At 44.6% G+C, this 13,977-nt stretch overlaps 1 protein-coding gene across 3 annotated transcripts; it reads right to left on the reverse strand.

Moving 5' to 3' along the window:
- Positions 1-4,498: 4,498 nt before the first annotated feature.
- On the reverse strand, positions 4,499-13,956 carry FASTKD3 (FAST kinase domains 3). Of its 3 annotated transcripts, XM_006195253.3 has the most exons (7): positions 13,851-13,956; positions 10,841-12,311; positions 10,073-10,158; positions 7,922-8,096; positions 6,746-6,815; positions 6,293-6,407; positions 4,499-5,226 (listed from the first exon to the last, which is right to left on the reverse strand). In XM_006195253.3, the coding sequence occupies exons 2-7, from the start codon at positions 12,276-12,278 to the stop codon at positions 5,119-5,121; spliced, it is 1,992 nt and encodes a 663-aa protein (XP_006195315.2). In that variant the 5' UTR covers positions 12,279-12,311; positions 13,851-13,956; the 3' UTR covers positions 4,499-5,118. The 3 variants fall into 3 exon arrangements, 2 of the variants coding, with proteins under 2 accessions (XP_006195315.2, XP_014423683.2); XR_004315933.1 differs by lacking the exon at positions 4,499-5,226 and having other exon boundaries at positions 6,329-6,407; positions 6,746-6,926; XM_014568197.2 differs by lacking the exons at positions 4,499-5,226; positions 6,746-6,815 and having other exon boundaries at positions 6,279-6,407.
- Positions 13,957-13,977: the final 21 nt, after the last annotated feature.

Here is a 13,977-nt window from a genome sequence, read left to right on the forward strand (position 1 = left end):
TTGTTTTCTTTTTCCCTATATGAACCTTATTTTAGAGTTCACCAATAGTTGGCAGGAGAAATTTCTTTTTTGGGGGGGGAAGTAATTAGGTTTATTTATTTATTTATTATTACTTTTGATGGAGGTACTAGGGAATTGAACTCAGGACCTCTGGCATGCTAAGCACTGCACTCTACCACTGAGCTATACTCTTCTCCAGAAATTCCTTCTTTACAGATGAAAACAAGATAATAAAAGGAGAAGAAATGATAGAGTTATGAAATCTTTTTTAGACACCTGCTGGAATAATGAATCTAGGTAAGAGTCACCTAAGATGTTAAAGCCAATGGGAGAAAGGGTGATGGGGACCCTATATTGGACGGATGAGGCTGGTGACCCAGGAACTCACCATCAATCTTAATGACTATCACTAAGAGGAGACAACGCGACATTGTGGTATGAGGCAAAGCAAACACACAGCACCACCTCTGAAGCATCCTTGCTGAAAAAATTAGCCTGAATCTAAGCAAGCCTCTAGGTCGAACTTGTAGTTTTACAGGAGATGCAGCAAGTAGAGGAACCAGTCACAAAATGCCAAATCAATACTGTAGGATGTTTTTACAGGGCAACTGATCTAATTTCTCTAATAAACCAATGACATGGAAGCTAGGTTAGGGAGGGGAGCAGTTATAGACAGGAGACTGAAAACTGAGTAGTATAGCACCTGAAAGCAGTGTGTGGCCTTTGTTCAGCTCCTGATTCAAACAAATCAACAATTAAAGACTACTTCTGAGCCAGCATAGGAAACTTAGAATATAGACCGGGTATCAAATGTCCATAGGCAGTAAGTATTAGTTTTGTTAGTTGTAATAATGGCGAAATAAAGACAAAGGAAAATGTTTATTGGCAATGGATGCATACTTTTTTTTTCAGTAAAAGAATCTTTATTTTTATGTATAACCATAACTCTACGAATAATTTTAGTGTGGTAGGCATGAAGTTCCTAGAGATTTAGCTTTCTTAATCCATCAGCAGTCGTTACTTCAATTCGTACTTTTGTAAAATTATTTCTTATTTCCCTTTACAGGTTTTCCTTTTACATCCTTCTTTCCTTACGTAAGTTTTTGCAGAATTATTTTCCTTCTTTCACAGTTTTAGGAGTTCTTCTCCCCAATCCTTTACACTGGACCAAAGAATATGATGGCTTGGATTTCTCTAGAAACAGTCCAATTAAAAAAAGGAGAATAAAGAAAAAGAATAAGAGAATAAGTAGATGAAACAGGATTAGAAAATTGTAGGTTTTATTCCATGTTGAATAAAAGGGCTCATGTGAATTCGTTATACTATTCTTTCTACGCTTGTGTGTGTCCAATGTTTTCTATTATAAAAGTTACAGTAGAATTATTAAGAGATACTGTTTTTCTCAAACATTAGAACCCAGAGTATCAGTTCAGGACACCAAGAGTGTGCTGGGGAGATGCGAGGAGTTGGGGAGGGCGTGTTTGTTTTTTTTCTGAGATGAGATTACAAGTATTTTAATGCAAAATTTCTTATGATGGAGCCAATGGCCAAAGAACATCAGCAGAAAGTTAGGCATATTGACTACTGAGACAAGCCCACGGGAGGAACCTCACCGAGAGATCGAAAGGGCGAGAAGAGGATTTGGGTGAAAGTGAATGAAGCTGGGTTGGAGAGACTTGGAGAGTATGCTTGTGTGTAAGAGGGTCAACATGAGACCTGGCCTGAGAAGACGACCCAGGATCCTCAAGGCAGGGAAATGTGAGATGTTGTGTCCCGAGTTCCCTGACCTGAAACTGCATCATTTGGGGAATCGAGGCTGCTTCTATGAGCTATATGCCCCACGAGGCTCAGATGCTGTAGGCACCAGAGGCGTGTTCCATTCTTCCAGATACGATTTCAAACAGCAGGGAGTTTATAGAACGAGATTTCTCAGCACAATGTACTTGATGCTACTTAGCAGAAGGAGCTGCCACAGGTTCAAGATGATGCTGGCCCCAGGAGTCTTTACTGGCGAGTTGGTGGTGCCCCTCCTCCCAGACCATCCCTGATGGGCTCCCTCACCAGGAGCTGCAACAGGGTTTAAATGTGACTGTAAGGTGACTCCTGTGCTTGTAACAAGAGTCCGCACGGTTCATCGAGCATTTACTGTTTTCCAGGTACTGGCCAAACAGCTGATGAGGCAAATCTCATTTGCGATCCTATACGTGTTTAGACGCCCAACGGGTCTGGGTATTTTTCCAGTTTGGGGAAATGTCAGCCTTTGGGGGTTAACTCACCACTATGGAGCCAAGATCCCCTCCCTGAATTTGTACACAAAGTCTTCCAGTGGGTAGCTTTTTTAGAGGAAACTGACCTTGTTTTTTGTTTTCCCAGAATTATATCAAATATGCTCAATTCTGCTCCTTCCTATTCTTCTTTCCATCTAACAAATATTTACCAAGTCTCTGTATGCACCCAGGTGTATGGAGGTTGACAGGCAGGACCCCAGTCTTCTAAGAACCAGCTGGGATCTCTTCATACCAAGGTACCACCTCCCCTCTCCTGCCTGGTTCAGCCAAAGGGAAGTGCATTCCTTCTTTAGATCAAGGTAAGGAAAATTGCCTGTTTCGCTCAGGCAGTTCTGCCACTGCACCCTTCCACAGCTCCTGCCTTGCTGTCCCTGCTAACACAAACACACACACAGGATCCACTCTCTCCCCCAGGGACCAGGGATCATTCCAGTTCAACGTCTGCAGCCCAATAAATGTCCTAACCTCTGCTGCCCCCTCCTGGCTGGTCTGAAGACCATCACTGCTGCTCGCAAGGAAAACAACTTTTTTCATCTGTTATTTCCCTTTACTTTACTTTTTTTTTCTTCTCTGCTTTTACTTAAAAAAAATGACATCAAGATTATACCTTATTTAAAAACATTATCAATATAGGATACCAAGGGCTATCATAACTGAATATGTAATTTCAATAAGAAAATTCACATCATTTTTGCTTGCATAGATAGACATTAAAATTTAGTGGCAGGAGGATTCCGTTTACAAGGACACATGGCTTTATAATTTTCCAGAACTTGTCAAATTTACTCCAGTTGGTGAAATGAGAAGCCTTTTATCTGTTGATTAGCCTAAAGTTGTTTTCATAATATATAACTGCATATTTTCAGGATTGAAATTTGCTTTAATACACAGTGCCAGTTAGTTCTAGCCTCATTTCCTGTGACGACCTTGTCTGCTTTGTGCTGGGTGCTCTGGCCACAGTGATGCCTGAAATGCTTTCCCACCAGTGACCTGCCTTCCTCTGAAATTCAGCTCACAAATCACTGCAAGAAGCCTCCTCTCACACCCCAGGCAGGCCTGAAGTCCAGTGCATCCCAGAGTCTTGTTCCCGCTTGGGGAGTGCCAGCTGGCTCACTGCTGCTACCACCTGCGCATGTATTGTCTTGCCCCCTCCTCGCTCCTCAAGGTGGGGGCTCCTTTCGGCTTCCTTCGGGCGCTCTTAACATTCAATGGGTTGGCAGCATTATCAGAGCTCACTAATAAATGTTTGGTGAAGGAAGGAAGAAGGGAAGGAGGGAAGGAAGGAAGAGCTAAATGAAACAAAATCTCAGCAGAGGATGTAACTAAAAGTGCAGAGGGAGGAGTATCTGATTCCGATGAGAGCAACCAGGAAAAAAAAGGTCCTGATGGGTGAGAAGGATTTAGATCAATGGAAAAGCTGGGGGAAGGTTTTAGGCTGTGCCGTCTTTTCATAGCATTTATAACAGACTGCCATCACCTCTCTGTGTGGCCGTTTAGTTAAGACTCTCTTCTCTTTAAGCTGTGAGCTCGTTGCCTCCCCAGCACATTTAAGGGGCGTTTCACACCCAGTGGCGAGCTGAGCCATGAGAGAGAGATGGATGGCGCGCTGGACTCGGCACCTCTCCTCTCATTAATTTCCATTTGCTCTCATAGGCTCTCTCTCCTCTGTAATTAGAGCATAAACTTTACAGAATGATCTTAGCGCTCATCTGGTCTCCATTTCTACTCTGGAAACAGACCCCAAAAGATAACGTGAACTACATAGCACGACGGGGTGAAATCCAGACCAGCTAAAAGAAGCTAACATGGGCTGTGTGCTGCTCTGAGGGGGCGGTTACCCAAGCGTTCTGTGTTTATTAACTAATTTCTCATTTCAATCCATTATAGCAAATTAATGGAACCCAAGGAGGGGGTCATTGGAACCTCCAATCTATAGCCAGTTGGTCAGAAGCACGGGTCATGGGACAAGCTGGACTTGTGATTGGCATCTGAAAGGGTGATGGCGAGGACAGTATTGTGGCACTGAGCCCTCAGCCTGTGGGGCCCGATGCTGTCTCCAGGTGGTGCCAGAATTGAGTTCAACTGTGGGATGCCCAGCTGGTGTCAGAGCCCCCACACCCCACTCCCTCGGCCAGCACACACACTACAGTTGGGTAAAGAACCCTTTTTATCCCCTGAAATGTTAACGTAACGGGACAATGAAGCATCTGCAATGAACCAAAGAATTTAATTAATTCTAAATGTAAAATTTAGAAGTTTCTCCCTCCAATCAAACCTTTCCCCCAAACCCTGCTTTTTCACATCTTGATACATCTAAAAAAAACAAAACAAAACATAAAAAGCTCCCATATCAATACAAAATGTTTTCTTATTAACTAAAGGGTTATTTCTGTATAAGTCTACAATTATATATGTTTACATCCAACGTACCAGTCTATTTTTCATTGCTCCTTTTCCTGACCATCTATTACCTCCTCTAACAAAATATAAAAGAAAAACATGGGAGATAAAATTTTTCTTACATTTGTTAGAATAGGAAACAAAGGTCTCTCAAGAGTATATTTTCAGTTAGCAGCTACCTGTCACAAAACACAAGACTTAAAAATAACACTTACATGTTACGTTCTTTATTGTACTGGATTGATTCTGTTCGATGTATAAAAGTATCTATGACACTAGTATTAAATAAATATTAAAATTAACTTCAAATTTGCCACTGATAAGTGCATACACGGTGCGAGGAAATTAGAGACCCTTCCCAGATCACCAGTCTGTAAACAAATGGCTAATTTGCAAGTTCTGTCACTATTTTGAGTTCTGAAGCCAGCAGTCATTCTTGATACCAATGTCTGCCAGAGTTTTGAGAAAATAGTTTTCTTTGTAAGTATTCCACTAATTCAAGTCTTGATTTTAGCATCTCAATCTCATAATAGGGAATCTGTAAAGAGAGGAAAATAAAGTGCATCATGATCCTCTGTAATCTGAAAGGTGTGCCCAGTGCCGGGCACGGTGCTGCCGGCTGGCAGGGGCTCCACCTGTCAGTGGGATACCTAAATGAGAATCAGACACGATCTCCGTCCTCCAGGAGCTTACAAATTAGGTGCCAACCTAAAATATACAATAAATACAAAGAGTAAACAGTAATACAAAGCAGACATGCAAAGAAAATCGGTGCTCTAGTTTTGAGAGGGAGTCAAATTTTAGATAGGATGAAAGGCCGGCCTGAGCTGGGAGCTGATGAATGACCAGGATTTAGATACTCAGAGCGGTGGGGACCCCTGGAACGGGGTTGGGGGGGTGGGGTGGGGGGTGACGGTGAAGGAAGAAGAGGAAGAGGAGGGAGGAGACCACTGAGCTTGGAGCGGAGGGCCTGGCTGCGGGCCCACCTCGGAGGGTCTGGAATGTTGACCCGTGGAGGAGTCTGACTTTCTCCCATAAGCAGTGAGGAAGCAATGAGCGCTTCTGAGCACACTGGCATGATTTGTTGGAGGGAAATTAATCTGGGTCTGTGCACGATGGAGTGGAAAGAAGTGACCAGACAGGGGAGCAGAGGGCAGACTGGGGGCGGCTCAGGGAAGGCAGTCGCTCTGGGTACATTTACTGTGAGTCCTCACTCGAGACCTTGCTAAGCGAGCTACGGTGGAAATACAGAGTCTTACACATCGTGCTGATGAAGAACCTGGTTGGCCATCTTGTCTATTTTATTCATTAGATCAAAGGGAAATTAAAACAAAATAGATATTCCAATAATTTACTAATTCTTAAAGCAAAGTTAAGCACAGCTTATACAGAATTTAGGGATGGCTCCCTTTTGGTAAACAAAAGGTTTGAAAATTGTGTATTTCAAAATATAAATCAAGAGACTTAAGCCTAATTAACAGAGGTGGCATTTAAACTAGACAGAAGACCCAGTCTACGGGGCTGGCATACCACTCAGTACCCTGGAAAAAGCAAATGTGAACTAGAAATGGCTTTTAGGGGGAAAAAAAAAGGCGGAACCGTACCTGAATGACCTGGTAACCAAGCAGGCGCAGGTGTCTCTGTTTGGTAGCTTCCTTCCCCAGTAAGTGTTTGCTATTCAAACAAAATCTTTTTGGACCATCAATGCACAGTGCTACCCTGAAAAACCAAAGAGGAGAGAGAAATTTGATTTTTAAAACAATCCAAAATATGTATACGTTTTTAGTTGCCAGAGTTTATTTGGGATTTAGCTATTCCTTCATGCCAATTCTGTTTTCAAATGAACCATGACTGTCATCCATTAATGAGGTGAAAAAGTACTCAACTGTATTAACACTGAGATTCATAAAATGTTACATGGAATTTCCAAAACTAGTGTGCTGGAGTGTTTTTATTTGCACAATCATGTCTACTTTTTTCACTTTCTTAAGAAAACAATCCCTGTTTATTAACCCTGACAAGTCTTGTAACATGTAAACCACAACAGTTTTCTTCACCTTTTATGCACGTCTTCATCGACTGTAAATGGCACTACAAATCCATCTCCATCTAATTTAATTTCAACATCTGGTGAGAGAAGAAAGGAAAAGCTCTTCGTGTGATACCCTCACAAACACTCTCTTCCTTTCCTCCTCGTTTTGATTTCCTCCACACTGCATTTATCAACTGGGCAGAAGGCTGCAAGGCAATGACCACACCAGACAGCGGTGAGAACTTTAATCAGAACCATGCCCAACCACGTCAGCCTCAAGCTAAGAAGGGTGCACTGCACTAAAACAAGGAGGGGGCCCTCAAGGCATCTGGGCAGGATGTGAACCCCACATACACTTCACTCTCCTTGTAACAACTGGTGGGAGCAGGGAAGAAAATCCTTTGAGTTAAACAAAGTCAGACGCCAGTGCCACCGACAGCTTTCATCACTGGAGTGTCGGTGCCCCCAGGGAGCTGAAGCAGCCTGCACCCCGACACATGGGCCCTGAGCACCCACAGGCTCCTGCCTTCTTTCCTTGTAAAGGAGCCCATAAAGGAGGGGGGAGACGTGGCCACCTGGAGCCTATGAACCCTGTCTTCTTTGAGCTGTCTCCTACTTAACAATTTTAAAAAACTGCAAAGGCAGAAGGGCTCTGCCTGCCTAGTGAGCCCAGAACTTCCCGTGATGATGGAAATGCTTATACCTGCTACGGAGCACTTCCGGCGGGCAGCGTGACCGGGGGCCTGCACTGTGCATTTTTATAACTGTAAATAATTTAAATTTAAACAGGACTCGCAGCGTGGCTACTGTGCAGGGCAGCACCGGCCCGAGCGTGCCAACAGCTGACAGTCACCGAGCACTTACTGTGCCCCAGCTCCCGTTCTATTTCATTTCGTCCTTAAACAAGTCTTTGGGGTCACTATCCCACTTGTTCTCACCTTGCAGATGAGAGCAAGCAAACGAATGCCCAAAAAGGACGCCCGAAGTCCTTCTGCTGCTTTTTGGCCAACACGTGGGACTCAGCCCCACGCTAAGTCCTGGCTCTTCGGCCCAACTGCCCCCCACCCCCTATTCCAGTTTGCCTTCAGGGAAGGGCCAGCCCCATCCTGCGTTTCCAGACCTTTGATGCTACTGAGCTGCACGTGTTCCCACAGCCGGCACCGGGCTGAGCTTAGTGAACCACGGACTCCCCACTACTTACCTATCGTGTAACGATAGGGTGTTAACACCTTTGAGGCAAAATACAGTCTTGCTCCTAAAAGGTCAATCAGTCCAATCATCACAGATTTATAAAGCTGAAAATCCACAGGGGTCTCCAGGGAGGAGCACGGAGTGAGGAATGATTTCACTTGGTATTTAAAAAGAAGTTTTGGACCCTAAAAATACATGTGCAAACACGAGAAAGAAAAATAAGACACAGTGTCAGAGAATAAAACGAAGGTTGCCTGAGTATAAAACTCTGATCCGAGGTGGCTCTGCAGGCAGGACACTTCTCCCAGACTTGGACAGGAGTCTTCCTCGAAATGACAATGCCAGATACTCTTGTGATGGTTCAAGTCTAACAGTGCAAAATACCTTTGATGTGTTTTAAATATAGTCATTAGTCACTGAGAGAAAGAAAGAGTGAAAGAAAGAAAGAAACAAAGACAGCTTAAGGAACATCTTTGGAACTCTGACAATTGTTTTAAGGGACTTGAGAACACCCAACTAAAGTTTTTAATGGTGGAAAATGTGACAAAGCTGGCATTTCAATTTAGTAAGAAAAGGACAGCTGTGGGACATATGGTGCTAGCAACTGGTCACCCATCTGGAAAAGAACTAAGTTAAAAGTTCTACCACACAATACAGATTATAATCAATTCAGGGTAGACTAAAGATCTAAATATAGTAAGAAAGATAATATTTTTTTAAAATTTGATAAAATGTTTATATTGCCTTAGGAGTCATAAAATATTCTTAAACCAGAGAGGAAACCCAGCAATCATATAAGATGGATAGATATGACTACAGAAAACTTAAAGATTTCTGTATGGCGAAAGGCATCATAAATAATACTAAATTAAAACTAAAATAGTTTGACACCACACACCGGGAGGAAATATGTTCAATACACATAACAGTTAATTGATATGTTTTACAATGTGTTCTAGGACAAAAAACAAAAGCAAAAATAAAAGACAACCCAAAAGAAATAGAAGTGAAGGTGTAACAAGGCAATTCACTGCAAGTATAGGAGGACAATAAACACCTGAGAACATGCTCAAGTTCACTGTTGCTCATTAAAATGCAATTCAAGCACATGACATGACATTTCACTGAGTCGAATGATAAAAACTAAAGGGACTAATGACACACTGCAGCACAAGTGGGGAGATGTGGTCACCTTCACTCACTGCTGGTGAAATGGGACCTCTACAACCATCAGGGAAAAAGTCTGTCAGCATCGATCGAAAATCAGTCCAGTAACCCTACACTCAGGAAACTAGTCTTTAGAATAAAAAACCAAAAAGATTCCAGAATGAAAGGATATGTAAGTGTGTTTATGACAGACAGCATGCTGATCCAAACTGTGGGAAAATGGCTGACAGCCCATCAATGGTGGAACAATAGAATAAAGACCATGAAATACCAGGCCCTCCTTTAGAGGGATGCATTTGATCTGTGTGTATTACCTTCGAGGACTGTCCATGATACGTTGGGCAGAAAGCAAACTATAGTGTGAAGAGTCCCATTCCATGAAAATAAACTACACGGTGTTTGGGAGCTGCTTGTAAATGCGGCTCAGTCGAGTATGGAGGACCAGGCAGGAAGGAGCAAGCCTGGAGATGCCATTTCTGATCCTAAACAACCTGCCTGATAAAGTCATCAGAATGAATCTTTAGGATAATTTATGCAAAACACAAACTCCACCTAAACTGAATGCTATCGTGTTAAGAGTGAAAATTCTGGCTTGGTTTAAAAACATACTCAGCAACGGTTCAGGAACTGTTCTGCGCAGAGATCACACTTTTGTACCACATGCAACAGCCCTGGGGAAGGCCGAAACCCCTCAGAGCCCTGGGAGTGCACCTAGGAGCACTGGGACCCCTCTCCCCGCGGCACTTGGTAAAACCTTCCAAGAAGACTCACACGGCAGGAAAAGGCTCTTTCAAGGACAAGATAACAGGAACGGGGTCCACTTATTAGAGACAAAGTTCTCTGCTGGCAACTTACTTCAAGTGAAAGAAAATTCTACTTTCTAATGAAGGCACTGAGACAGCTCAAAAGAGACGGAACTTAAAAGATTTGGGGGGGTGGAGCAGAAGAAAAGTGTCCCTGCAGGTTAGTAAAGCAACGCAGGTCAAGCTTTTACCTTATAGAAGGGGCACTCTAGAACTGAGGTTAAGAAAAGCTGGGTCAGCTGTGCTAGGCTCAGTCTGTCCAGATAGGGTTCGTCACCTGAAACAAAGAGCATCGCAGTCAGAGTTAAGCTGGGCTTCGGCACGTGTAGTGAGCGAAGAGAACACCCAGAGTGTACACCGCTCATTCATTCACTCCACTAGGGTGCTTTTAAATGGCCTCAGGGAAAGAACTTGTTAGAACTAATTATGCCTTCTTGCTTGCTGTCTCAATGAAATCTCATATGGCTTCCAAGAACTCAAGCTCTTAACCAGAAAATAGGATTAAAAGTCACAGACGTAATGTTAGTAGAATTAGTGGGGATTTCCTTTACCTATGGAGATCCAGATTTCAACATGTTTGGGTGACCCTGAATTAAGATGAACAATATCATCCTCTCAAAAATAAAAAAAAGGGAGTGATACAGTTGCTTTCCCATCAAAGATCCTAACGTGTTACTGTGACACTGTCGTCGGCATCACCAGATCCCCGAGAGAGGACTCAGTTCTCAGCTAGGGCAGCAGTCTGCGGACCCAAGACCGTCCTCTCTCCATGCAGGGTTCTAGCATCTTTAAATCTGGGTTTATATTAGCAGCTGCAACTTTAGATCTCATCTTCAGATCATTATGGAAGAAAAAACAAAGGCAAAGCATTGCTCAGTTAAAAAAGGTACATACGTGACTTGAAAAACCACAAGTTCAAACACTAATTTTTCTACTCTCAGAAGTCATGGCCAACTCACCTTGCAGCCGCTGAAGAAAATGTGGGCTGAATATTTTTGCCATAAAGTTGACTGGATGGCATTCAATAAGTGAACACGAATGGAGAAGTTTCAATAGTGTTTTGGGTGGAAAAGAACTGAAATGAGTTAACAGTATATTTTCTAGCTTCGTAAACAAAGCAGAGGCATTTGGTGGCAAATAATTGAGTTTTCCAAATGGTTCAATTAACTCAGAAATTTGGCTGAGTGAGAATTTCTCAGGTTGGCAAACAAAAGCTTCTGCCACCGCATTCAGGATGGGTTTGGAAAGAATCCGTTTGCTGCCGCAGTACCCCATGACCGTGCTGAGGACCTCGGGATCCAGGGTGAGACACAGTGGGGCGACGTGCTGCTCCAGGGCTCTTGTAAAAAACCTGTCATTGTGCCCAAAGTAGATGAAAGCCTCTAAGACTTTTCCCAGCTCTTGGTTGGTGAAGTGTGGGATGTGCCTTACTGCATGTTTACCCAATTTTATAACCAGAGGAAGCACCTGAGTTTGATCAAGAACCACCAGGGCAGTGAGCATCTGGCTCATCAAGTTAGGACTCAGGCTGGAAACGACCGACAGAGAAAAGGTATTCATCTTATTTAAAAACGCCTGGTGTTCGTGCACTGAGTTGGGACACATCTGCAGTATTCTATAGAGGGTCACAACATCTTCAGGGGTAAAGGCTTCCAAATTTTCACCCTGCAGTAGACATATAATCCGTTCTACGGCTGAACAATCTGGACCCCGCAGTTTAATCAGACTTTCCCCCAGAATACAAAGACTGTGGACGTCCAGGCCAACGCTTCCGAGACGATGCTGGCACTCGGCCACCAGTTTCGGCAGCAGGCTGCTTCGGGGGTCCACGTACGACAGAGTCAGGGCTTGCAAAGCAGTCGCCAAAGTGGCATTTGACAGATTTGAGGGGTCCTGTTCCAGCTGATCACATACAGCTTGAAAGATGCTGTTCTCCAGTATCTCCTTCGGCAGCCTCTGGGCATCCCCCTTTTTTTCCACTTCGCAAATCCGTTTGAGGGCTCCTGCTGCCACAGCGTCGGGCAGAGTCTGCAGTGTGCTTAGGAAACTTAACACTTCTTCGGATGAGGTGAAGTTGTTTAGTCTCCTGTAAGATATCTGTTCATCCTCATTTTTAAGATTTTGTTCAAACCTGTCCCAGTCACGTACTTGAGAGAATGCTGGCTCACCAACTGGAGGAAGGTCATTTCCATTTTCCGAGTGGAACTTTTGACAAGGGGCGTGACGGGACCTGACCCTGACAGGCCCAGGTGGCAGTGAACAGAACCATGGACACAGATGCTCCTGGACTATTTTGTGAACATGATTCACACGTTGATTTCTCAGAGCAGCCAGAGCTCCATGTATCCGAAAATCAGATAAATGACAGAGGTTCCTCCGCAAGGTAATTAAAGCCATGCCATCAGATTCTCAATTCCTCCTGATTTATACCTACATTAAAGAATTAAAAACATGGTCAAACATAACAGAACATAGCTCACTCAACATAAGCACTTATGAAAGTCAGGATGAGTACCCAAAAGGAGTGCTTCTCAGTAAACACCTCCCACTTGAACCTGTGAATGAAAAATACCGCCTGCCACTTCAGTAAACAAAGCACGTTGCAGCCTTCTAGCCATCACATCACAGTCACTCCCAGAGGTGAGCCCTGCGAGGAGTCAGGATGGAAACAGGATGCTCACCATCAAGCCCTCAGCCACTGCAGCCACCCCGAACAGTGCTCCCAGAGGGGAGTCAAGATGGGAAAGCATAGGAGACTGGCCCTAGGTAGGTGAGGTACATATCAAAAGAATGATTTCAGCAAGCCCAGACTCTTGCATCCTCCCAAAGAAAAGCACTAAGTTCCTTAACTTGAGATGGTTTTCAATTAACTAATCTTTTGATGTTCCAACTACCTGGTTTTTGTTGCAAAAGCTCGTATATATCCTGCTCCTCCCCTACCTCTTTGGAGCAGTCCCTTAGAGCAATCTGAGAGGGACTGTCTCCCAGGCTTGAAGTCCTAGAAAAGCCCGCCTATAAAACATAACTCAGCTTCTAGGCTGTGCATTTATGTCAGTCGACACATAAGTACCAAAGAGCAGAGTCGCTGCATCCAAGAGCTTAGACCCAGGGCTGGACCTGATAATAAAAATCGCTGTCATTTGCTGGGCAATGCTGCACTTCACGAGCATTGTTAGTTTTCCCAACAACACAACTTCTATGTCATTTTAGAAATGAGGAAATTGAAGCACAAAGATGTCATAGTGTCCAGCTGACACAGCTCATAAGTGGTAGTTAGGTTTCAAACTCAGGCAGTCCAGATCCCATGTGCTGGTTGATGGAAGGAATTGCGTTTGCTTTAACTTAAAAAAGGCAACCGGGGGAGGGTATAGCTCAGCGGTAGAGTGCGTGCTCAGCAAGTACAAGGGCCTGTGTTCAATCCCCACACCTCCATTAAAAAATTTAAAACAAACTAATTAACTCCCCCTTCCAAAAAATTAAAACAAATAAGTAAATAAATAAGGTCAAGGGACCATTACTTCAGATAGGTCAAATCAAGGGTAAATGCGCTTAAAGGGCCCCGAGGTGTTGGTTTCCCCGTAGAGTCAGGATTTGACCAGAACTGAGTAAGAAAGAGGTCTAGTTGGCAAAGGGGAAAAAAGAAATAGAATAAAAATAGTAAAACACTGGTTAACGCAGGGGGAAGGTTGTCGGCAGGTCCACACCTGAACACCCGGCCGCGGGACATGGGGACGAGCGTGCGGGACAGAGGGGCCGGGGCGCCTCGGGGGCCGCAGTCTCCTTGGAAAGGACGCCACAAGCCAGGCGTCCCCAAACCCGGCGCCCCTGGGACCTGCGCTCAAGCACCGGCAGGGCAGGTGCGGCGGCCTACGAGCCGGGCGAGCCAAGGCAGCGCCGACGCTCAGCGAAGCCTCAGGCCACGCACGCCCGGCCGGGCCAACCGAGCCCACAGCCCGCGTGGACACCTACCGAACTCGGCGCGCCAGGGGTCCCAGCAGCCTTACAGGTCCCGGAGCCTCGTGGGCCCCCGTACGCGCGCGCCGCGGTAGGGTGGGGGCCGAGCAATCCGCGCATGCGCACGAGCTGGTGCCCCGCG

Source organism: Camelus ferus, chromosome 3 (assembly GCF_009834535.1).
Source record: "Camelus ferus isolate YT-003-E chromosome 3, BCGSAC_Cfer_1.0, whole genome shotgun sequence".
Taxonomy (NCBI): domain Eukaryota; kingdom Metazoa; phylum Chordata; class Mammalia; order Artiodactyla; family Camelidae; genus Camelus; species Camelus ferus.